We start from the raw sequence: 25,686 nt of genomic DNA on the forward strand, positions 1-25,686 counted from the left end.
CAGTCCCGCTCCGCCTCAGATGTGCCTATTAGTGGCATAGCTTCTATGGGCACATCGTCCTCTCAGTCAGCCGTGTTTTCTGCGCTGCCTGATCTGGGGGATTCTAATGATGATGATCAGCTTGATGACCCCTTTTTACAGGTGCAGCGCTTTCCGGGACAGGAGATCAGGGACTGTGTGCTGGATCTGCAGGTCCCTCGGGTTTTGGAACCTGGGGATGAACCCTTGGTTCTGCATTTATTTAAGTCTGTGACTTTGCCAGACCTTATTTCAGAATCTTTGCAGGAGTTGAATTTAGTCACTCAGCTGGCTTTGTGGTGTGTGTTTGCAGTCTTCCACCTTTCCCTGGCACCCCGTTATGAGCAATTTGATTCTCTGGAAGGTGCTCTTAAGATAGCAAGGGCCATGTCTCACTTGTATCCTCTGGCACAGGAGTACCAACAGCTTTTGGGTCAGCCTAGAGTGGATTCTTTGGTTGTGCAAGTGACTAAGCGCATCTCTCTAGCCAGGAAAGGTTGTGGTGTACTTAAAGATATGCAGGATCACTGTGTGGATCTGGTCCTCTGGAGACTTTTTGATGCAGCTGCTTTAGGCATTAAGGCTGCTTTGGCGATGTCCTTTGTCATGCATCTATCTCTCTCAACTGCACACGCTGGAGAGTGACGCTGTAGATCCGCCTCATCTTTTTTTGACTAGGTAAGACTGTTTCTGATGCATTGTATGACCTTCTGCGGGTTTTGGCAGAGGTGTCAGCATACTCCATTTCTTCCTGGAAGGTGCTCTGGATCAGACAATGGGCTGGTGATTCCACTTCCAAGGCTACTTAGGCCTGGACTATATAAGACTATCTCTTAAACTGCTGCATACTGGGTTTGAACCTATTAAAATGCCAACCCAAGGGGGACTTTTCACTAATCCATGAAAGACTTTAATTGAAAGAGTTGGTATGTGCAGTAGCAGACTTTGCTTTATTTGGTTGAAATAATAAAGTTTTTGATTTCCCTTTATCCATTTTACTGACTGTTTCTGTAGCACCCCAGTTCTGCTACAGCACCCTTATTACCACAAAGAGTTATTAATTTCAAGAGTCAGTAGGAGGTAACAAATGTGATGCTAATATCTTGCAGTGTTTTTAAGTGTACATTTTACCAGCTATTAATTTGTTTGAAAGTGTGTGCACCAATGAGAAACCTGTATTCTAATGTACATTATTGTGATGACATAAATAATGTATATAGCACCATTTTGTTTTTGCAGTAAAAACACGAACAGCCCAATTAGCAAAGGTTAAGTGGGTCATAAATATTGGATTCTACATTTTACAAGTAAGTTCATGCTTTTTTGTTTTATTGAAATATAAATATTCATTAATTTTCTACTTATTTTTGGGAGACTGTTCTGCCATGGTAATTTTGTACAAAATTAATAATAACTATATGCCTTGATGCTGAATTATTGACAGGAGAAGGAGGTGGTACTTGGATGTTTTGGAAGACCCTGTGTGGTTTTTCTCTTCACCCATAAATAGATATTAGTAAAACTCTTCAGGACCCCTGAGGAAGGCTTGTTGTAGCCAAAACACAGACTGGGTTCCATGGTTATCCACATCAAGTTAGTTGCTTTGGATTGAACCATAGACTTATGTTGTGAAGAATTTTGACTTAGTTTGGACTGTTTAATAAGATCATCAGTTCCACTTGCTTGTTTCCATTAAATGTAAAATCCTATTTTACATATAGATAGATAGATAGAAATTAGAGAATGACACGGTGGCAGTTATCTGTGGCTAGCCAAGGGTAACCCGCTGAAACGGTGGGGAGGAAAAGTGCTCCCTGTGGAGCGGTGAATGGCCTTGTCCCCACAGTTAAGGGAGGGAAGGCGCACGGTCACCTACCTCCGGCCAAATCTATCTCCCTCTCTCCCCCTTACCTTCATGGCGCTTTAGAAAAGAAACTGAAGCCGGTGAAGCCTGCTTGTGCTGCCCTGCAAGCAGGGCGGCACAGGCAGGCTTCGCCGGCTTCAGTTTCTTTTCTAAAGCGCTGCAAAGATAAGGGGGCGGGAGATAGATTTGGCCAGAGGTAGGAAGGGTGGGAAGAGGCCGCGCGCGCGATCGGTGACCCTGCACCTTCCCTTCCTTAAGTTTCTTTATGCCGCGAAGGTAAGGGGGAGGGAGGGAGATTCTCGAGCCGTTGAAGGGAGGTAAGGTGGCGAGAGGGAAGGGTGGATGCTGCAGGGGCGGTGAAGGAGACGGTGGGTTCAGGGATAGGGCGGTGAAGGGGACGGCGGGGACGGTGGTTCAGTGACGGGGACAGATTTTTTCCCCGTTTCATTCTCTAATAGAAATATATAAAATTTCCAGTGCATTAGGTGAGATATTCTAGACCAGTGTTTTTCAACCTTTTTTGGGCAAAGGCACACTTATTTCATGAAAAAAATCACGAGGCACACCACCATTAGAAAATGTTAAAAAATTTAACTCTCTGCCTATATTGATTATATATAAAGTAATTCTCTTGAATAGGAATCAAATAAACACAAAGAAAGTATTTTATAATTACTTTATTACGAAATAAAAATTATAAAATACTTTATTCAGTGCGAAACCTGGGCCTGTTTGGCTGAACACAAAGCTGATATTCTGGCTGGAATCGAAGAAAGACACACACGTAGCTCTTCGTCAACAGCTCTCAGTCTCTCTCTGTATTTGGTTTTTATAGCATACAAAAATAGACAAATATACCCTCCATCCTTTTTATTAAACCACAATAGCAGTTTTTAGCGCAGGGAGCTGCGCTGAATGCCCAGTACTGCTCTTGACGCTCATAGGCTCCCTGCGCTAAAAACCACTATTGCGGTTTAGTAAAAGGTGACCATATTGTAAAATATAGACAGCAGATATAAATTCAGAACTGTGCATAGTAAGTGAAGGGAAGTTTTCATCTCTGGGAATTTACCCAGTTAACTATTAAGTTATTTGGGCAAATTCCTTTGAAAACTGTGGTAATACTGCCTCCACTTTGCTAAATTTAAAATAAAATCATTTTTCCTACCTTGTCTGGTGATTTCTGGTTGCACTTTCTTCTTCTGACTGTGCATCCAATCTTTCTTCCCTTCTATCAGCCTGTATGCTTTCTCTCCTCCACACCTCATTCCCTCCCCCAACTTTTTCTTCCTCTCTCCCTGACCTTTCTTTCTTTTTTTTCTTCTTTCCTTCTGTTTCCCTGCCTGCCCCCTTTCTTTCTTTCTCCCTGCCGTTCCCCAAGCCACTGCCGCTGCCATCGGGGAACAGGACCCACCAATGGATAACAGGCCCCAAAGCCGACGCATGCTCTCCCTGACGTCAATTCTGCAATCGGAGAGGAAGTTCCGCCCAGCCAGGCAGCGATTGGCTGGCCCGAACTTCCTCTCCGACTGCAGAATTGACATCGGGGAGAAGAAGACTTATTGGCTCGATAGATTAGATCGCCAAGACAAAGTGAGTCCTGGGTGATCGACTCAATTTGCCTTGGCGAGCTACTGGCGCCCCTGCCTCGGGCCCCCTGTCAGCTCCGGGCCCGGCGGCCCTGCGGCACACCAGGCAACATCTCGCGGCACACTAGTGTGCCGCGGAACAGCGGTTGAAAAACACTGTTCTAGACCAAGGGTGGGCAACTTCAGTCCTCGAGGGCCGGAATCCAGTCAGGTTTTCAGGATTTCCCCAATGAATATACATTGAAAGCAGTGCATGCAAATAAATCTCATACATATTCATTGGGGAAATCCTGAAAACCCGACTGGATTCCAGCCCTTGAGGACTGGAGTTGCCCACCCCTGTTCTAGGCAGTAGGGTTATTTCCCTTTAGTCGCATGGTTGCAGAAGGAATCCACTCAGGATTTTGCACTCTGCCTTTATAGTACTTCACTGATTAGTTTAGCGCCCTCTACAGTTTTTTCCTTCTGCAACACATGGATGCAGTTGTGTGTGTTTATTGTTTTAACTCAAAGTAATTTCATCCTCTTTTTGGGTAATTAAGTGCTTGGAACAATTTTAATGCTCTGCCTTCTTGAGAATTCACAGACTTCGGTCTGTAGCTGACAGGCCAATCCCTTTTTGGTTACCTGATAACTAGCCTGCATAGCTTTATCTGGAACTCAGGGCCGTCCATGAAGTGGCTCACCTACTGTTAATCAGGGGTCACGCGCAGGCTATTGGGCACCCTTAGGAGGCTCAGTGGTGTCTCACAGGGTACCGGCTGCATCATCATGCCTCCGCCCGTTCCAGTGCACATCCAGTGGTCTGCAAAGATGGAGGTATATTCGGACATTGAAGTCTGGCAGCCCGAAGATCAGCTTTGTAGGAACATTCTCAGCTTTGTGGCAATGATTATTCTCATCCAGCTACTATGAGCGAGCTGAATGCAGGCTTGCAGCATTTCGAATTGATCTTCTCAGGTCACAGTATAAAAGCTGACAACCTGTGAGAGATGTCAGGGGAGGTGTGAAAAGTGGGGTTTTGAGTGTTTCTGAATGTTCCCCTAAGTTCCTCCTCCTGAAAAATCCTTAAAATTGCCATTTTTAATGTTTGGGAAATGTGAAAAATATTGCAATTTTGGTGTGAATTTTGTGATGACAGCCATCTTGGATTTTTAGTGATTTTAATTTCTAAGCCCCCTGCTTCTTCAAATCTGCAAACTTTGCCTGGAAACTTGCTGGTATGGAGTTCTTGGGCTCTCCTCTTGTGAATTCTTGCCAGGATTGTGCATTTTTAGCACTTTTAAGAGTGTTTTAATGCCACGTGTCACAGCACCCAGCTTAGCCTCTTTCCTGCTGAAGCAGATGACTGAACACTCAGCTAGCCCGGTAAAGCGGCTTTCATGGTTTTCAGGGCTCAGTACAGCTGGTAATTTCATCTGCCAGGCTGTGGACTCTGCACAGCCTCAGAAAAGCTGTTTCATCACCTTAATATGACCTATGCCCCAGGAGCCAGACACCTTTTCAACATTTTTGAAATTTTTGTGCTCAGGATTGTGGACTATTGTGTTCCCTCCTGTGCAGTCCCAATCCGCCTACCCAGCGTCTGTTAGTGGCATTACTCCTTTAGACCCATCCTAGACTCACCCTGCCACGGTGTTTGCACTGCCTGATCCTGATCTGGGGGATCCAGGTGAGGATGATTTGCTTGCTGACCCCTTATTTACAGGTGCAGTGTTTTTCAGTACAGGTAATCAGGGACTGTGTGCTGGATCTGTGGATCCATCTGGGGTTTTGAGAGCCTGGAAATTCTCACACAAGCCTGCGCCTATTTGAATTGGCAGCTTTGCCAGATCTTCTTTCATAATCTTTACAGGAAGTCTTTTTTGTCTCTCGGCCGGCTCCGGTCACTTTTTTCTCCTGGCTTTGTGGCATATACATGCTACCTTCCCCTGGTACCTTGATATGTGCGTTCTGGTCTTGGAACAGTTTAATTGTCCTGAGAAAGCTCTGACTTTTGCTAGAGCTATGCCACGCTGGGATTTTATGGCAAGGAAGTGTCAGCAGCTTTGGTTCAGCCCAGGGTGGATTTTTCGTAGCCCAGTTGGCAAAATGCACCTTTCTCTCTTAAGATTAGTGATGCTGCTGCCTTGGGTATTAAGCTGCTTTGATGACGTTTTATGTCGCTCGCACATGTCCCACTCAAAAGCGTACTCTGGAAAGTGAGGAAGTGGTTCTCTCTTTTCAATTTTGTTTTGGCGGGCACAGTTTATATGCTGGATGCATTGCATGCTCTGCTTATGCGAGTTTGACTCAGTTGTCAGAATAATTCATCTCTGCCCACAGTGGGTTGCTGTTTCCACTTTCAAGACTCCTTTGGCTGAGTTGCCTTTTCAGGAGCTGTGATTGTTTGGCAAAAATTTGCATGACTTCATGGATTCTAGACTGGACCATCGCCCTATAACGCAGCCTGACAGCAGACCCGGCCCTCCTGAGGTACTGGTCATTCTGATTTCTTGGCGTCCAGCGCTTCCAGCTGTGTGCAAGTGATAATGTCGTAAGTGATGTCTCAGGGCTACCTATGCTGCTGGAATAATGACTACAAACATTCCTAGCCTCCCGATTTCAGCGCTGCGCCTCTGATGCATAGGCACAAAGGCGCCAGGTCAACAGATACCCTGCTGCGGATTGGGATCCTTCTCAAAACATTTCTGGGGGGGCAGTTGAGGGGGAGTGGCCAAGATAGCGGCGGCTGGCAAGTATTAGTTGGGTGAGCGATTGCTTTTCTAGCATTTGCTAGATTTTTTTCTGGAATGCCTCATTCTAAACGAAAAGGAGTTCTCCGCTTGGGACCCTTACCAACGGACTCCTCAACACCTATGCGTCAGACCTTGCTCGACTTTGCTGCCAGAGCTCCTTTGGATTCTGGAAGGAGAGGCTCGCTAGCGTCGGAGTCTCGGGACCCAGCATCTGCACATGAGCCGGAAGTTTCACTATCCCCTCCAGCTCCCATTGTTCGTCCGTGTCCCGCGGTCGAGCTGCCTGATACTCAGAGCCATCCCGATACCGAAGTGGTTGTGAGTATGTCTTCTATTAGAGGGGAGTCAGATGGGAAAGGCTCCCGCGGTGAAAGTGAAATCATTGGGAGTTCAAGAGTTGCCTTCAACTTTATCGGAGGTTACACTCCTGGACGTTTGGGGAATGCTTCAAAGAATGGATGGGACAATACAGAAGTCGGCCCAGAAAACGACAGACCTGGTAAGGAAGATGGACTCTCTTTCTAAGACTGTTGAAAATTTGAAAACTGATAGTGAAGTTAAACTTAAAGTAGTATGGTAAAGTAGATGGTCTAATTAAAGACAAATTGATCGTGCATAGGAAAATTGAACAACTAGAAAACTTTAATTGGAGGCACAATTTGCGTTTCTTAAATTTTCCAAAGACATTGGAATCATCAGCTGTTGAACTGTTCAGGAAGTACTTAGTACAAAATTTAAACTTTGCTCCCGAGGTCATTTCCCCATTGAATAAGATTTATTATTTGCCTCCATCAAAGAAAAAGCCAGGGAACAAAGTTCAAACTACTATGGAATTGGAAAATTTATCTGCGATATTGGAGACAACTACTTCAACAGTTGAAGGGAGAGCGACACTACTTCTTTCTTTTATTTTTCAACAAGACTTAAATTCAGTACTGAAGATTTACTTTCATAAAACACAAATTCCTTTCTTGGGACAACGAATATGGATTTTCCCAGGTGTCAACAAAGAGACTCAAGAAGCTAAAAAAACTGGTGCTGTGTTTCAGCTGAAGTATCCATGTAAATGCCTCATTAAATATTTAGGGACTAAATATATTTTTCTTGTCCCAGACCATTTGAAAGCTTTCCTGGACTTAAAGAAAATCACCAGAGGGTAATTAAGAGATGTAATTGATAAATATAAGGGGCCGTTGTAAACTGTTAAGCCTTTACCTTTTTTTGTTTTTGTTGCTTTAATATTTTAGATCCCAAGTATTAAAACCTCTCCCCCTTCAAATGTAGAAGGGGGGAAAAAAAGGAGAAGTAAAGAAAAGGACTCTTTTTGGGGGTTTGTTTGTTTTTTAATCTTTAATAACATTTATGTTGTGATCTTATTTGTTTCTTCTCATTTTGCCTACACAAGTTTTATTGCTTGTAAATTATTTCAATAATAATAAATTAATTTTAAAAAAAATTCTGCCTGTCTGAATACACGTTACCCCAGACCAGTGGGTCTTGGATCTATATTTGGTCAGGTTACAAGCTGGAATTTGCTCGACCTCTGACAGATTGGTTAATGGGCTCTGCTCAGATCGCTTGGACAAAGTGCTCAGGATTCCAACCACCGTTCAGCACATGCTGGAATTTCAAACTATGGACCCAATATTGCCCAATCTCTCGGGCTCATATTCCATATATTTTCTCGTGCCAAAGAAAGGCTCTGACGAGTGAAGGTCTCTTCTGGATCTTCAGCATGTGACTATGGCTCTCAAGATTCCATGATTTCAAATGGAGACCGTGCATTCAGTCATTGCAGCAGTGCCTCCAGGACAGTTTCTTGCTTATCTGGATCTTACAGATTGTGCTTTCACATCCTTTTTTTCTGATCCACCACTAAGTTTTGCAGGTTCAGGTTGGAACGGCATTATCAGTTCTCGGCCCTGCCCTTTGGACTGGCTTCAGTGGTGGTGGCTTACCTGTGGCAGGTAAGTCTCCAGGTGTACTCTTGTTTAGAGGGCTGGCTAATCAAAGCTCTTTTGTTGGCCAAGGAATGCTGCACATTGGAGCAGGTTCTCCAGGTGCTGGAAGACCTGGGTTGGATTATCAGATTGAAAACATGAAGAAAAAATAGAAAGAGAGATATAAATGCACCATCTGATGCTTACGCACTCACTTGGATACCTGGGCATTCCTTTGGACTAGGGCAGAGGCAGAGAAGCCTCTCTTATAGCTTTTTATTAAGAGAAGCCTCCTTTTTTATGATAGAGATATTTTTAATCGTGCTTTGCATTTTTGACAAGAGGGTAAAAGTACTTTGTCCACTTTTCTGCTTTGTATGTTATATATTTGCTTTCTGACATTTTTGTATATGTAAGTAATTTAAAAATAATCTTTATTTCTAATTATGATGTGGTTAAACCTGTGAAGTTAGGTTGTTTATAACTTTTACCTGCCCTTTCAGGCTGCTTTGATGATCACATTAATCTGGAAATATTACTTGGAGCCAGTGACTATATTACCTAGCAAATGGATTACACCTTTAGAACGTTTGGTGGCCTTTCCTACAGGAGTTACAGGTGAGAGTAATCCCTAAGTAGACATTTCTGTACAATAATTTTGTGTCTTGCTAATTTTTAAGGAAAGAAAGTGTCTGTAATAGTTGTGATTAGAAGTTGGGACTCCTGAATTACAGTCCTAGCTTTGATACTGTCTGATCCTGTGCAGCTTACAGGATAATATATTTGCTCTTCTCACTGTTTTCATGGTGTGCTCAAGATTATAAACCCTGAGATAATCAGTCTGAGAATTGACCCTTAAGGGGGTTTCTGTTCATCTTTAATAACACAAGTATTGCTGGAAGGTTCTTGGTTTGCAATTTTTTTTTTTGCATGAAAGACATGGAGTTATTGCACAGAAATATTATCTTAATTTTTCCTAATGTTTTATGATTTATTGAAAAGTTACCAGATGCTATAGCTGCATTCATTTATTTATAAAATTTATATTCCACATAATCCACAGTTTTTGTAGCTAATTACAGTTTAACACACAATATTAAAAACATATTAACAACAAAATATCACAAATAACCTTTAAAATTATAAAATATATACAAAAACACATAAAAATATTTCAGATAAAAATTGATGAAAGAAACTTTGCAAGCCTTCACTGTCCTCCTTCTTTACTCAGCAAAGCAGCCAATGTGCTGTATCTTGTCAAATAGTCTAAAGGTGCAGAGGTTAGAAAGCCAAAAGCATTGGAATTGCAGTTCTGTTGCGTCCCTTCCAGATTCAGTACACTAGGTATTCAATCCCTTCCAGCAATCCGGGAGTTGCAGAAATCTAAACACTTTTCTGAGCATATGCTCATTTTTCTGAGCATATGCTCTTCCCACCTCAGAGAGAGTTAGGGCCCCCTATAGTTTTCAGTTTCTGCAAGCAATCCGTGCAGAAGTCTTTTGGTTTTCTCTGCATCTTTTTCTTATTTTTTTGCTTAAAGTTAGTCTTTTCAGTGGCTTGAGTACCTTGAGACCCCTTTGCTATTGTCCTCTCCTCTATTGGAGGAAAGGACGCATTCCCACGGAGCCAGACTGCTGTTTCACTGAGAAACTTGATTGGCAATATGGAGCCAGCCTACTGTGTGCCACACTTCCTAGACTCGGGGTCCATTCCCCTGGGATCTCACTTGCCCTCTGACCTTGTCAGGGGTTTAACCGCAGGCTGTATGCATCCTGAGTAAATCTCCTCTGGGTTTCAGGGCGCAGTCCAAAGATCTTTAAGTCTGGTCATTTCAGAGCTATTCTGAGGCAGCAAATTCTTTTCCTCCATTCAGCTGCAGTGAAAAAAGCTGACAGGCAGGCACTTCAGACACTGTGACTACAGCTCCATTATTTCCTATGGAAACTTTTCAGGGGTGGTCTGTGAAACGCTCCAAAACTCATTTCCAGTGGAATAGGTGAGACATTCTATTAGAGTAATTACCCTTTAGCCACATGGTTGCAGAAGGAATCCACTCCGGATTTTTCACTCTGCCTCTATAGTACTTCACTGGACTGTTTAGCACCCTCTACAGTTCTTTGCTTCTGCACGCATGGATGCAGTTCTGTGTGTTCTGCTCTTCCCATTTTATTGTTTTAATTCAATGTAATTTTGTCCCCTTTTCAGATGAATTAGTGATTGGAGCGATTTTGAAGCCCTGCCTGCTTGAGAATACTCATTTCATGTGTAGCTGACAGACCATTCCCTCTGGTTACCTGTTGGCCAGCCTGCAGTTTTCTCTGGAGCTCATGGCTCTCCCTGAGGTGATCTCACCTTCTGTTAATCAAGGATCAAGTGCAGGCTGTTGGGTGCCCTTAGGAGGCTTGGCGGTGTCTCGCAAGGTGCCAGCTGCATTGTCGCACCTCTGCCTATATAGTTAGATATTGGAGTCTGACTGGCAGCCCAAAGATTAGCTTTGTAGCAGCATTCCCAGCATTGTGGCAGTGATTATTCTCATCCAGCTACTTTGAGAGAGCTGAAAGCAGGCTTGCAGGACTTCTAACTGATCCTCTCAGGTCACAGTGAGTGCATGTGCTGACAGCCTGTGAGAGTCGTCAGGGGAGATTTGAAATATGGGGTTTTGAGGGTTTCTGAATGTTCCCCCTCCTGAAAAATCCTAAAATTGCCTTTTTTTAATGTTTGAAAAGTGTGAAAAATATTGCGGTTTTGGCACAAATTTTGTGACGGCAGCCATCTTGGATTTATAGCTATTTTATTTTCTAAAGTTCTCTGCCTTTTCAAAACTGAAAATTTTGCCTGGAAACTTGCTGAGATGGAGTCCTTGGGCTCTCCTCTTGTGGATTAATGCCAGGATTGCACAATTGTTTGCACTGTTAGAGCATTTTTGCGCCACATGCCATGTGACGCACCCGGGTGGAGGGAGGCCGCAGCAGCAGCAGCATCCAGCTTACTCTTCTGCTGAAACAGGTGCCTAAACGCTCAGCTAGCCTTGCGGGATGACTTTTGTGCTTTTGGGGCTCAGCAAGGCTGGCAATTCCATCTGTCAGGCTGCGGACTCTGCGCTGCTTCTGAAGGCTAAGTTTAGCCACCTTAGGTTTTTCTAGGCCCTAGGAGCCGGACACCTTTTCCCAATTTTTATTTTTATTTTTAATTTTTGTTCTCTGGATTTAGGATCACTGTGTTCTCTCCCCTGTGCAGTCCCAATACGCCTGCATAGCGTCTATAAGTGGCGTTACTCCTTTAGACATGTTCTAGATTCTCCCTGCCAGTTTGCTTGCACTACCTGACCCTGATCTGGAGGTGTCCGTTTGTAGGTGCTCCAGGTGCTGGAAGACATGGGTTGATTGTCGGCTTCAGAAAAAAAACTAAAAAACTAAGACAAAAATAAACCATCTGATGCCCACGCGCATTCGCTCGGGTAACTGGGATTTCCTTTCGACCTGGCAGCGGGCCGTGTCTCTACCAGTAGCCTACAGACAAACTGTGTGCTCAGATTTCTTCCCTTCTGGAGCAACCAGCTCCTTCAGCATGGGATTATCTTCAGGTTCTGGGATCAATGGTTGTGAGGGTAAACATGCGTCCTCTACAGCAGGCTTTGCTCTCTTGCTGGACTCCGCAGAGGGATGCCTTGCAGACCCATCTATCTCAGACTCTGAAAGCTGAGCAAACATGGCCTGGTGACTTCTCCCGCAATCGCTCTACAGCGATGTTCCGCTACACATTGGCTCTGTCATCACCATGATCTAGGAGGCAGCTTTCGGGGCTGGGGAGCTCATTGCAATCATTGTCCTGTTCAGGGTTGTTGGGACACCCTCTCAGCAACAGTGGTCAGTCAACCAGTTGGAGCTCAGAGCCATTCAACTAGCTCTGTTGAGATTACAGAAGACACTGGAGGGCCACGCAGTCCAGGCCTTCTCAACAGTAGTTCCGTCACTCGCAAGGGAGGAACCAAGAGCACTCCTCTGGCTGAGGACGCCCTTCTTTTTCATTGAGTGGAGTGTCATATCCTAGCAATCTCGGCAGCATAGGTGGCATGAGTAGGCGGAGTTTCTGAGGGTATGGAGGAGCCCAACCCTTCCTGCTCTGGCGACTGCCCCACCCTGCCGATCCGATATGGGCAAATGGGAGCCCAACCCCTCCTGCCCAGGCTACCCCCACCCCCACTAAAATACAGGCAGGAGGGACCCAGGCCCTCCTCACTACACCCCCCCCCAAACGCCCCCCCAAATCCCTTGTCTGTCCGGCAGACCCAGCATCCTCAGAATGGCAGGCCTTAGGGCCTGATTGGCCCAGGCACCACAAACCCTGCCCACAGGAGGGGCCTAAGGCAACTGGGCCAATTCCGGGCTTCGATTTTGCGGAGGCTATCTTCCCCTTCATGCCCCCGCAGGTCGGTTTTAAGAAGTGCCAGCGGTGTGCACGCCCGATCTCCATCACTGACCCACACAATTGGTGCTTGCAGTGTCTGGGTCCGGAGCATCGGGCGGACTCCTGCACCCGCTGTGCCACTCTTCAAAAGAGAACCCTTAAAAACCGAAGAATTCAACAAACTCTTCTCTTCGGCACCGAGTCGGCGATGGACTCCTCAACTTCAACGGCGGTACCTCAAAAATCGGCACCGTCGACCTCGACACCGACCGACCCCACATCGGCGTCGCTGGCGCCAGGTAAGCCGGCTAAGAAGCCTTCCTCTTCCCTCGAGCGCCCTCCAGCTACGGTGGCGACACCATCCCTACCGGCATCGCACCGGTCCCGCAAACGCTCCGCCCCGATCTCGGTGAGTGCCTCGTCATCGGCCTCCTCATCGCCGGGGCGTGGAGCGGCATCCAAGGAACCGAAGAAAAAGAAAGCGGTTCCGATGCCACCCCTAGATGACCGTATCTCGGCCATCTTAAAGGCTCAACTCCAGGAGCAGTTAAAGAAACAACTTGAACACCTGTTGCCCACTATCCTGGCACCGCTCCTTCCGGTACCAGACCGGCCCGAGCCCCGTACCGAGCCCCCGGTGTCCACCCCTTCGGTACCTGTGAACACCTCCATGCCGATCCTTTCGGCCCAACAACTCCATGTCGATCCGGTGGTTCATTCTCAGGCCACATTGGATCCTCCTCGGCACCAGGCGGTACGGCATTCTTCCCGGGACCGAGATCGACGCCGGTCGTCCTCTCCTGGTACCGTTTCGGTGCACTCTGGAAAGTCTTTGTCCAAGACTCGCCATACCGCGCCCTCCACCCCGGTGTCTCGACATGCACCAGAGGTCAGGGACCCTGACTTATGGGAGGAAACTCCTCTCGGTACCGAGGAGGATCCCTCCTCATCTGATGAGGAACCATCGGCACCCGATGCCACCTCTAAACCAGAGCAGTCCTCATTTTCTAAATTTCTGAGAGAAATGTCTGCTGCCCTGTCCCTTCCCCTAGAATCTGACTCAAAAAAGTCTCAAGCCTTTCTAGAGGCTTTAGACTTTGAGCAACCTCCTAAGGAGTTCCTCAAGCTTCCCGTGCATGACATCCTACGGGAAACGTTCTACAAAAACTTGGAAAATTCCCTCACGGTACCGGGAGCCCCCCGTAAACTGGACAACCTTTACCGTGTCATCCCTATTCCTGGATTCGACAAATCGCAATTGCCCCATGAGTCCCTTCTGGTTGAATCCACCTTAAAAAAGACTCAGGGCTCCAGTGTCTATGCCTCTACCCCTCCTGGCAGAGAAGGTAAGACCATGGACAAGTTTGGCAAGAGGCTTTACCAGAATGCCATGCTTGCCAACAGGGCAAACAACTATTCCTTCCATTTTTCTTTCTATCTGAAACATTTGGTCCAACAACTGTCTGCCCTCCAGAAGTACCTTCCTGAGCGCAAGGTCCCGCTATTCCAACAACACATCTCTGGCCTTCTCCAAATGCGCAAATATATGGTCCGCTCGATATACGACTCCTTCGAGCTCACCTCTCGGGCCTCTGCCATGGCCGTAGCCATGCGTCGCTTAGCCTGGCTCAGAGTCTCCGACCTGGACATCAACCACCAGGATCGTTTGGCCAACGCCCCCTGTCTCGGGGATGAACTCTTTGGAGAGTCACTGGATTCCACCACCCAGAAACTCTCGGCCCATGAGACCAGGTGGGACACCCTGATCAAGCCGAAAAAGAAGGCTCCGCCTGCCCGACCCTATCGGCCTCAATCATCTTACCAGCGGAGGTTCTCAGCCAGGCCACTCAATCCGCCTCCCCAACAATCTCGGCGACCCCGTCAACAGCAGCACCATGCCCAGGCTCGATCTCAGGCCACTCAACCCTCTAAGCCTCCTCAGCCTGCTAAACAATCTCAGCCCTTTTGACTCTTCTCTCCAGGGCATAGCCAGTCATCCACCCTCGCTGCCTCTTCCACAGCCTATCGGGGGTCGTCTCACCATTTTCTCCAGCCGTTGGGAAGTCATCACGTCGGACCAGTGGGTCCTCAACATCATCCGCCACGGCTACTCTCTCAACTTCCAGACTCTTCCACCGGACAACCTTCCCGTAGAGTCTGCTTCACACTCATCTCAAACCCCCCTCCTCCTGAGGGAGGTTCAATCCCTCCTCCTTCTCAATGCCATCGAAGAAGTATGGGGAAGTCTCTAGACGTCGTGTACTTGGACTTCAGCAAAGCTTTTGATAGCGTCCCGCACCGCAGATTGTTGAGCAAGATGACTTCGATGGGATTGGGAGTGATATTGACGACATGGGTCAATGACTGGTTAAGCGGTAGAATCCAGAGGGTGGTGGTTAATGGTACTCACTCCAATACATCGGAGGTGACCAGTGGAGTGCCACAGGGATCGGTCTTGGGACCGATCCTTTTCAAAATATACATAAGAGACCTGACTCAAGGGCTTCAAGGTAAAATAACACTATTCGCCGACGACGCCAAACTATGCAACATAGTAGATAACAGCACCTTACCCGACAGTATGGAGCAGGACCTGCTCTTATTGGAACATTGGTCCTCGACTTGGCAGCTGGGCTTTAATGCCAAAAAATGTAAGGTCATGCACCTTGGCAGCAAAAACCCATGCAGAACTTACACTCTGAATGGTGAGACCTTAGCTAGGACTAGGGAAGAACGTGATTTGGGAGTAATCATTAGTGCAGATATGAAAACTGCCAAGCAGGTGGAGAAAGCTGCATCCAAGGCTAGACAAATGGTGGGATGCATCCGTAGAGGTTTCGTCAGCCGGAGGCCCGAAGTCATAATGCCCCTGTACAGATCCATGGTGAGACCTCATCTTGAATATTGTGTTCAATTCTGGAGACCACATTATCAAAAAGATGTGCGGAGAATCGAGTCGGTTCAGCGAATTACCACCAGGATGGTCTCGGGACTCAAGAACCTCCCATATGAGGAAAGACTGAATAAACTGCAACTATACTCGCTCGAGGAACGTAGAGAGAGGGGGGACATGATTGAGACTTTTAAATATATCACGGGCCGCATCGAGGTGGAAGAAGATATCTTCTTTCTTAAAGGACCTTCAACCACAAGAGGTCATCCGCTGAAAATCAAAGGTGGGCAATTTCATGGCGACACCAGGAAGTATTTCTTCACTGAAAGGGTAGTCGATCATTGGAATGAACTTCCATTGCAGGTGATTAATGCCAGCAGCGTGCTCGATTTCAAAAAGAAATGGGATATGTATGTGGGATCTCTAGCCGGGTGAAGTCTGGGGGTGGGTCATTAGCGTGGGCAGACTTGATGGGCTACAGCCCTTTTCTGCCGTCATATTCTATGTTTCTATGTTTCTATGAAGTACCTCCAGATCAAAGGGGTCAGGGATTCTACTCCCGCTACTTCCTGGTTCCCAAAAAGACGGGAGACCTCCGTCCCATTCTCGATCTCAGGGACCTCAACAAGTGTCTGGTCAAGGAAAAGTTCAGAATGCTCTCCCTTGCCACGCTTTACCCTCTTCTTTCTCAACACGACTGGCTATGTTCCCTGGACCTCAAAGAGGCCTACACTCACATCTCCATCAATCAGAATTCTCGCCGCTACCTGCGGTTCCAGGTGCTACACCACCACTATCAGTACAAAGTGCTACCGTTTGGCCTCGCCTCCTCCCCCAGAGTCTTCACCAAGTGCCTTATAGTGGTGGCGGCCTTCCTCAGGTCTCACAACCTCCAGGTGTTCCCCTACTTGGACGATTGGTTGGTGAAAGCACCTTCATCTCAACTCGTGCTACAAGCTACTCATCACACCATCTCTCTCCTCCACCTCCTGGGGTTCGAGATCAACTACCCCAAGTCGCATCTGCTTCCCACCCAGCGACTTCAATTCATTGGAGCAGTTCTGGACACCACGCTGATGAGGGCCTTTCTCCCCTCCGATCGCCAGCGGACCCTGCTCCATCTCTGCCGTCAGGTACTCATGCATCCCTCCATTCCTGCCCGACAGATGATGGTCCTCCTGGGTCACATGGCCTCGACGGTGCATGTCCTTCCTCTGGCACGTCTCCACCTTCGTACGCCTCAGTGGACTCTCGCCAACCAATGGTCACAGACTACGGATCTTCTTTCTCATCCCATCTCTGTGACATCATCTCTTCAGCAATCTCTCCAATGGTGGTTGAACTCCTCAAATCTTTCCAGGGGTCTACTTTTTCATCTGCCCCCCCACTCTATGATCATCACCACAGATGCGTCCCCCTACGCGTGGGGAGCTCACCTAGGAGATCTACGCACCCAGGGACTTTGGACCCCACAGGAGCGTCGTCATCACATAAATTTCCTGGAACTCAGAGCCATGTTCTACGCCCTCAAGGCTTTCCAACATCTTCTCTGCCCTCAAGTCCTCCTCCTGTGCACAGACAATCAAGTCGCCATGTACTACATAAACAAGCAAGGCGGCACCGGATCTCGCCCCCTTTGTTTGGAGGCTCTGCGCATCTGGACCTGGGCCACGGACCGCAATCTCTTTCTCAGGGCGGTCTATATCCAGGGCGAACAGAACTCTCTGGCCGACAATCTCAGCCGCATCCTTCAACCTCACGAGTGGACGTTGGACCCTCCGACTCTGCTCTCCATCTTTGCTCGATGGGGCACTCCGCAGGTGGACCTCTTTGCAGCACCTCACAACCATCAGCTGCCCCAATTCTGCTCCAGACTCTTCTCTCCTCACCGTCTGGCTCCGGATGCATTCCTGCTCGACTGGAGGGATCGGTTCCTGTATGCCTTCCCTCCACTTCCTCTGATGTTGCGGACCTTGTCCAAACTCCGCAAGGACAACGCCACCATGATTCTTATCGCACCTCGGTGGCCTCGCCAACACTGGTTCTCACTCCTGCTCCAACTCAGCTCCAGGGAACCCATTCTCCTTCCTGTGTTTCCTACTCTACTTACGCAGCAGCATCAGTCTCTACTGCATCCCAATCTGTCTTCGCTCCACCTGACAGCTTGGTTTCTCTCGGGCTGACCTCTCCAGAGAACCTATCTCAGCCGGTCCGCCTCATCTTGGACGCCTCCAGGAAGCCGGCCACCCTCCAATGTTACCATCAGAAATGGACCAGATTCTCCTCGTGGTGTCTCCGGCATCATCAGGAACCCACCTCCTTAGCGGTGGAAACTGTATTGGAATATTTGCTCTCGCTGTCCAATGCTGGCCTCAAAACTACCTCCATCAGAGTCCACCTCAGTGCCATCACTGCGTTTCATGAGCCTATTCTCGGAAAACCCCTCACGGCTCATCCTCTGGTTTCCAGATTTATGAGAGGTCTCTTCAATATCAAACCGCCTCTCAAGCCTCCTCCTGTCGTCTGGGACCTCAATGTGGTTCTCTCAGCACTCATGAAACCTCCGTTTGAGCCTCTTGCCACTACTTCGCTCAGGCTTCTTACCTGGAAGGTGCTTTTCCTAATTGCCATCACCTCTGCCAGGAGGGTTAGCGAACTGCATGCACTGGTTGCTGACCCACCATTCACTGTTTTTCACCATGACAAGGTTGTTCTGCGTACCCACCCTAAATTCCTTCCCAAGGTGGTCTCGGCTTTTCACCTCAACCAGTCCATTGTGTTGCCCGTCTTCTTCCCTAAGCCTCACTCGCATCCTGGGGAACAGGCGTTGCACACGCTGGATTGTAAGCGTGCCCTTGCTTACTACCTTGATCGTACCAGAGCTCACCGAACATCCCCTCAGCTATTTTTGTCTTTCGATCCCAACCGTTTGGGTCGTCCTGTCTCCAAACGGACACTTTCAAATTGGCTTGCTGCCTGTATTGCATTCTGCTATGCTCGGGCCGGTCTCTCACTGGAAGGAACTGTCACGGCCCACAGAGTCCGAGCTATGGCTGCTTCTGTAGCTTTCCTCCGTTCCACGCCCATCGAGGAAATCTGCAAGGCGGCCACTTGGTCCTCAGTTCACACGTTCACTACTCACTACTGTCTGGATGCGTTCTCCAGACGGGATGGACACTTCGGCCAATCTGTGTTACAAAATTTATTTTCCTAATGGCCAACCATCCCACCTCCCTCTTTGTTAGCTTGGAGGTCACCCATGTGTTAAGAATATGCTGCCTGCTTGTCCTGGGATAAAGCACAGTTACTTACCGTAACAGGTGTTATCCAGGGACAGCAGGCAGATATTCTTACGTCCCACCCACCTCCCCGGGTTGGCTTCTTAGCTGGCTTATCCTAACTGGGGACCACGCACTCCTCCGTCGGGCGGGAAGGCACTCGCGCATGCGCGGTGCGGCCAACTAGAAACTTCTAGTTAAAAAGGTCCGTACCGAGGGCTCCGTCGGTGACGTCACCCATGTGTTAAGAATATCTGCCTGCTGTCCCTGGATAACACCTGTTACGGTAAGTAACTGTGCTTTTCGGTGCCGAGATGGCTGACTCTGCGGCATCGACACCGGCATCGGCTCCTTCGCAATCGGCACCCACTTCTTCGAAGCCGCACAACACCACGCCAGCGTCGCACCAGTCAGGTAAGCCGGCTAAGAAGCCTTCACCGCTCGAGCGCCCTCCGGTCGCTGTGGCAGCGAGTCCAGTCCTGCCGACCACGAGGCGCCCGCGCAAACGCTCCGCCCCCATAGAGGTGAGTGCATCGTCATCGGCCTCCTCATCCTCTGGGCGTCGAGCGGCACCACAGGTACCGCAGAAAAAGAAAGCGGTGCCGGTGCCTTCACTAGACGAGCGAATTGCAGCCGTCCTCCAGGTGCAGCTTAAGGAGCAGTTGCAGCAGTTACTCCCTGCTCTCTTGGCACCGAACCTTCCAGTCCCGGTCCGGTCTGAGCCACCGGTACCGACAGTGGAGCAACCCCTATTGTCCGCTTCCACTTTATCGGTACCGGTCCATTCGGCTTCCTCGACTTCCATGCCGGTACTGGCACCGGAACCGAGAGCTCTTCATCAGGCTGTCCAAACTTCGGCACTGTTACAGCCTCTCACCTCTCCCGGTACTGCTTCTTTGAGGTCAGGTAAGTCGGTACGTAAATCCCGACACCTTGAACCCTCGACGCCGGATTCCCGGAATCGAAGTTTTCAAATCAGGGACCCTGATCTGTGGGGTGACTCCGAAGAGCCACTTCTCTCTGAGGGTGAATGTTCATCTGGTGAGGAGGATCCTTCTGTTCAAGATCCATCCTCTAAACCTGACAATGCCTCCTTCACGACCTTTCTGAAGGAGATGTGTGAGTCTCTTTCCATTCCCTTGGAGGCCGAGTCCAAAAAATCCAAGGCGTTCCTTGATGCATTGGACTTCGACCAGCCTCCAAGAGAATTTCTGAAGTTGCCTCTCCATGATATTTTAAGGGAGACTTTCTATAAAAATCTAGAAACTCGCTTGACTATTCCAGGGGCTCCTCGTAAATTGGACTCCTTATACAAAGTCATCCCCCTACCTGGATTTGATAAACCCCAGCTCCCGCATGAGTCTTTATTAGTAGAATCTACTCTCAAAAAGTCTGCGGGAGCTAGTGTGTATGCCTCAGTCCCTCCTGGCAGAGAAGGGAAGGCCATGGACAAATTTGGTAAGAGATTATACCAAAATGCTATGTTGGCTAACCGATCTGGTAATTATGCCTTTCATTTCTCTTTTTATTTGAAGCACCTCATACAAAATCTGGCTTCTTTTGAGAAATACTTACCTGACCTCAAGAGATCTGCTTTTCGTCGTTGTTCTTCCTCCCTTCTCCAGCTTCGGAAGTTCTTGGTACGTTCTATATATGACACATTTGAACTTACCTCCAGAGCCACGGCCATGTCTGTTGCCATGCGTCGTCTGGCTTGGCTGAGAGTATCAGAGCTTGATGTCAACCATCAAGATCGCTTGGCTAATGCCCCATGTCTCGGGGATGAGCTTTTTGGTGACTCTATGGACTCCAGCACACAAAAGTTATCCGCACATGAGATTCGCTGGGACACTCTTCTCAAAACTAAGAAGAAAACTCCACCTGTCCGGCCCTTTCGGCAGCAATCAGCCTATCAACGCCGTTATGTGGCTAGACCCTTACCACAGGTTCCTCAGCAGCCAAGACGTCAGCGTCAGCAACCACGGCAACCTCCTCGGATGCAACAACAGCAGCAGGTGAAACCTCCTCCACTGCAGAAGTCCACGCAACCCTTTTGACTTCATTCTCCAGGGCATAGCCAGTGTTCTACCATCCGCCCATCTGCCTCAACCTATAGGAGGACGTCTTACTCTGTACATCAGCCATTGGGAGATCATCACCTCGGACCAGTGGGTCCTCAACATCATCCGCCAAGGCTATTCTCTCAACTTTCAGACTCTTCCTGCCCAAAGTCTGCCAAGAGAGTCTGCTTTGAACACTCCTCAGTCCTCCCTTCTTATTCAAGAAGTTCAATCCCTTCTTCTTCTGAACGCCATAGAGGAACTTCCTCTAGATCAGAAGGGGCAGGGATTCTACTCCCGTTACTTTGTGGTCCCCAAAAAAACAGGAGATCTCAGACCCATTTTAGATCTTCGCGATCTCAACAAATGTTTGGTCAAAGAAAACTTCAGAATGCTTTCTCTGGCCACTCTACCCTCTTCTCAATCAAGGCGACTGGCTATGCTCCCTCGATCTCAAAGAGGCATACACTCACATACCGGTCAATCTGGCCTCCAGACAGTACCTCCGCTTCATGATCAATCACTGTCATTACCAGTACAAAGTGTTACCCTTCGGTCTTGCCTCCTCTCCCAGAGTGTTCACCAAATGTCTAATTGTGGTGGCTGCTTTTCTACTCTCTCATCATCTTCAGGTCTTCCCTTACCTGGACGACTGGTTAATCAAAGCCACTTCCTCTCAGGCAGTGCTCCTTGCCACCAACCAGACCATCCTTTTTCTACAACTTCTGGGGTTCGAGATCAATCTACCCAAATCACATCTCATCCCTACTCAGAGACTTCAATTCATAGGAGCGGTCCTGGACACAGTCCTCATGAGAGCGTTCCTGCCGTCCAACCGTCTTCAGACTCTTCAATCTCTTATGTCAGCAGGTGCTTCCACAACACTCCATCTCTGCCAAGCAAATGATGATACTCTTGGGTCACATGGCCTCGACAGTTCATGTCACCCCCTTCGCACGTCTTCACCTGCGCACTCCTAAATGGACCCTAGCTACCCAGTGGTCCCAAGCGATGGATCCTTGCTCGCGACACATATTTGTGATATCATCTCTTCGTCAATCTCTACAATGGTGGTTGATATCTTACAATCTCTCCAGAGGTCTTCTGTTCCATCTACCGCCTCATCAACTAGTCATCACCACCGACGCCTCCCCTTATGCCTGGGGGGCTCACTTGAACGAGTTTCAAACTCAGGGCCTTTGGACGGCTCAGGAAAAGAAACATCACATCAATTTCCTGGAACTCCGGGCGATGTTTTATGCCCTCAAGGCTTTCCAACATCTTCTCTTTCCTCAAGTTCTACTACTTTGCACAGACAGTCAAGTTGCAATGTACTACATCAACAAACAGGGTGGGACAGGCTCTCGCCTCTTGTGTCAGGAAGCCCAAAAGATTTGGTCTTGGGCGATAGATCACCAATTATTCCTGAAAGCTGTCTACATTCAGGGAGAGCAGAATTCCTTAGCAGACAATCTCAGCAGAATTCTCCAACCCCACGAATGGACTCTCGATCCTTTGACTCTCCAGTCCATTTTCGCTCAATGGGGCACTCCTCAGATAGACCTCTTTGCAGCTCCTCACAATCATCAGCTGCCCCACTTCTGCTCCAGACTCTACTCTCCTCACCGTCTGGCAGCGGATGCATTTCTCCTGGATTGGTCCAATATGTTCCTGTATGCTTTCCCTCCTCTGCCTCTCATGTTACGAACCTTGTTCAAGCTCAAGAGGGAACAAGCCACCATGATTCTCATCGCTCCACAGTGGCCCAGGCAACATTGGTTCTCCCTTCTACTTCAACTCAGTTCCAGGGAGCCCATTCTTCTTCCACTGTTTCCTTCTCTGCTTACTCAGCTTCAGCAGACCCTTCTGCATCCCAACCTCCAGTCTCTGCACCTGACAGCTTGGTATCTCTCGGGCTGACCTCAGCTTATTCTCTTCTGTCTCAGCCCGTTCGTTCTATTCTAGATGCTTCCAGGAAACCGGCCACTCTTCAATGCTACCAGCAGAACTGGACCCGGTTCTCTTCCTGGTGTTTTCTTCATCATCATGATCCCACTTCGCTTGCAGTGGAGACCTTGTTAGATTATCTTCTTTCTTTGTCTGATTCTGGTCTCAAGTCTATTTCCATCAGAGTCCACCTCAGTGCTATTTCTGCCTTTCATGAGCCAGTTCATGGGAAACTTCTCTCAGCTCATCCTTTAGTTTCCAGATTCATGCGGGGTCTTTTCAATGTGAAACCACCTCTTAAGCCCCCTCCTGTAGTCTGGGATCTCAATGTGGTTCTTTCCGCCTTAATGAAGCCTCCGTTTGAACCTTTGGCTACAGCTCCTTTCAAGTTTCTCACTTGGAAAGTGGTCTTCCTTATTGCTCTTACCTCTGCCAGGAGGGTCAGTGAGTTGCTTGCACTAGTTGCTGATCCACCTTTTACAGTCTTTCATCATAACAAGGTGGTTCTGCGTTCACATCCAAAGTTTCTCCCTAAGGTTGTCTCTGAATTTCATCTCAACCAATCGATTGTCCTGCTTGTATTCTTCCCGAAACCTCATTCTCATCCTGGAGAACAGGCTTTACATACTTTGGACTGTAAGCGGGCTTTAGCTTACTATTTAGAGCGTACTAAGCCCCACAAATCAACTCCCCAACTATTTCTGTCCTTTGATCCGAATAAATTGGGACATCCTGTTTCTAAACGTACGTTGTCAAATTGGCTTGCAGCGTGCATTTCATTTTGTTATGCTCAGTCCGGACTGACACTGGAAGGTTCTGTCACGGCCCATAGGGTTCGAGCTATGGCAGCATCTGTAGCTTTCCTCCGTTCCACTCCTATTGAGGAAATCTGCAAGGCTGCTACTTGGTCCTCAGTTCATACTTTTACATCTCATTATTGTCTGGATGCTTTCTGGCCGATGTGATGGACACTTCGGCCAGTCTGTTTTGCAACATTTATTTTCCTAATGGCCAACCTTCCCTCCATCCCTCTTTTTGTTAGCTTGGAGGTCACCCATCAGTCAAGAATATGCTGCCTGCTTGTCCTGGGATAAAGCACAGTTACTTACCGTAACAGGTGTTATCCAGGGACAGCAGGCAGATATTCTTGCGTCCCACCCACCTCCCCGGGTTGGCTTCTTAGCTGGCTTATCGTAACTGGGGACCGCGCGCCTCCGTCGGGCAGGAAGGCACTCGCGCGTGCGCGGTGCGGCCTGCTAGAACTTTCCAAGTTCTTAGAGTGCAATCACTCAAAAATTGTCCGTACCGGGGCTCCGTCAGTGCCATCACCCATCAGTCAAGAATATCTGCCTGCTGTCCCTGGATAACACCTGTTACGGTAAGTAACTGTGCTATCTGGTAAATCACACTCAGGAATAATCAACATTTACCTCAGCTTCCTGTTACTTCTATGTACATAGCTAGATCAGTATGGCTTTTTACATGACATGCCTTCTAAGATAATATGGACGAGTTCCTGCATCACATTTCTAATTGGAAGAGCTAAATAATAAAACCACTCGGGAGAGAAAACAGATTGTATCGTTGGTTTTTTGTTTTTAATCTTACATGGAACCTGCAAAGGAAGTGGAAGTAGTGGGACTGTTGGGAAACAGCGATCATAATATGATCAAGTTCAAGGTTGAGGTAGGAAAACCGAAAGGTAAGAGAACCATAGCGACAACTTTTAACTTCAGGAAAGGCAAATACGAAGCAATGAGGGAAATGGTAAGGAAGAAACTTAGGAACACTTCCAAAAAATGGCAAACGGTAGAACATGCCTGGTCTTTTTTCAAGGACACGGTGAACGAGGTGCAAAATCTGTATATCCCCAGATTCAGAAAGGGGTGCAAAAAGGGTCGAACAAAAGACCCGGCGTGGATAACTAAAATAGTGAAGGAAGCAATAGGCAATAAGAAAAATTCATTCAGGAAATGGAAAAAGGACAAAACTGAGGGGAACTGGAAAGAGCACAGGAAGTACCAAAAAGAATGTCACCGTGTGGTTCGAAAAGCCAAAAGAGAGTATGAAGAGAGGCTAGCAAGGGAAGCACAAAATTTCAAACCATTCTTTAGATAAGTTAAAGGGATGCAGCCAGCTAGGGAGGAGGTAGGACCGCTGGATGACGGAGACAGAAAGGGAGTGGTGAAGGAGGAGAAAGAAGTTGTGGAAAGACTAAACATGTTCTTTTTGTCTGTATTTAAAAACGAAGACACAACCAACATACCGGAACCTGACCATTTCTTCAATGGAAATTAAGCAGAAAAATTAACATCCATGGAAGTGAGCCTCGAAGATGTGCGCAGGCAGATAGAAAAACTAAAAACTGACAAATCCCTGGGTCCGGACAGAATTCATCCAAGGGTTCTGAAGGAATTAAAGGAGGAGATAGCGGAACTACTGCAGCAAATTTGCAACCTATCCCTGAAAACAGGCGTGATCCCGGAGGATTGGAAGATAGCCAACGTTACACCCATCTTTAAAAAGGGATCAAGAGGGGACCTGGGAAACTACAGACCGGTGAGTCTGACCTCGGTGCTGGGGAAAATGACGGAAGCACTGATAAAAGAAAACATTGATGAACATTTTGAAAGAAACAAACTTCTGATAACCAGCTAACATGGCTTCTGCAGGGGGAGATCATGCCTAACTAACTTATTGCACTTCTTCGAAGGAATTAGCAAACGATGGATAGAGGAGACCCCATAGACATCATATACCTAGATTTCCAAAAAGCCTTTGACAAGGTGCCTCATGAACGTCTACTCCGGAAACTGAAGAACCATGGGGTGGAAGGAGACGTACATAGATGGATCAGAAACTGGTTGGGTAGGAAACAGAGGGTAGGGGTGAAGGGCCATTACTCGGTCTGGAGGAAGGTCACAAGTGGTGTTCCGCAGGGCTCGATGC

At 47.8% G+C, this 25,686-nt stretch overlaps 1 protein-coding gene across 3 annotated transcripts in view; it reads left to right on the plus strand.

Moving 5' to 3' along the window:
- Positions 1–25,686, plus strand: part of GET1 (guided entry of tail-anchored proteins factor 1) — a 116,636-nt gene that overhangs the window by 61,987 nt on the left and 28,963 nt on the right. For all 3 annotated transcript variants that reach the window (XM_033941832.1, XM_033941830.1, XM_033941831.1), the window contains exons 3-4: positions 1,258–1,325; positions 8,653–8,767. In XM_033941832.1, the coding sequence (XP_033797723.1) occupies positions 1,258–1,325; positions 8,653–8,767 (183 nt within the window). The remainder of the gene's footprint in view (positions 1–1,257; positions 1,326–8,652; positions 8,768–25,686) is intronic.

Source organism: Geotrypetes seraphini, chromosome 4, assembly GCF_902459505.1.
Source record: "Geotrypetes seraphini chromosome 4, aGeoSer1.1, whole genome shotgun sequence".
Taxonomy (NCBI): domain Eukaryota; kingdom Metazoa; phylum Chordata; class Amphibia; order Gymnophiona; family Dermophiidae; genus Geotrypetes; species Geotrypetes seraphini.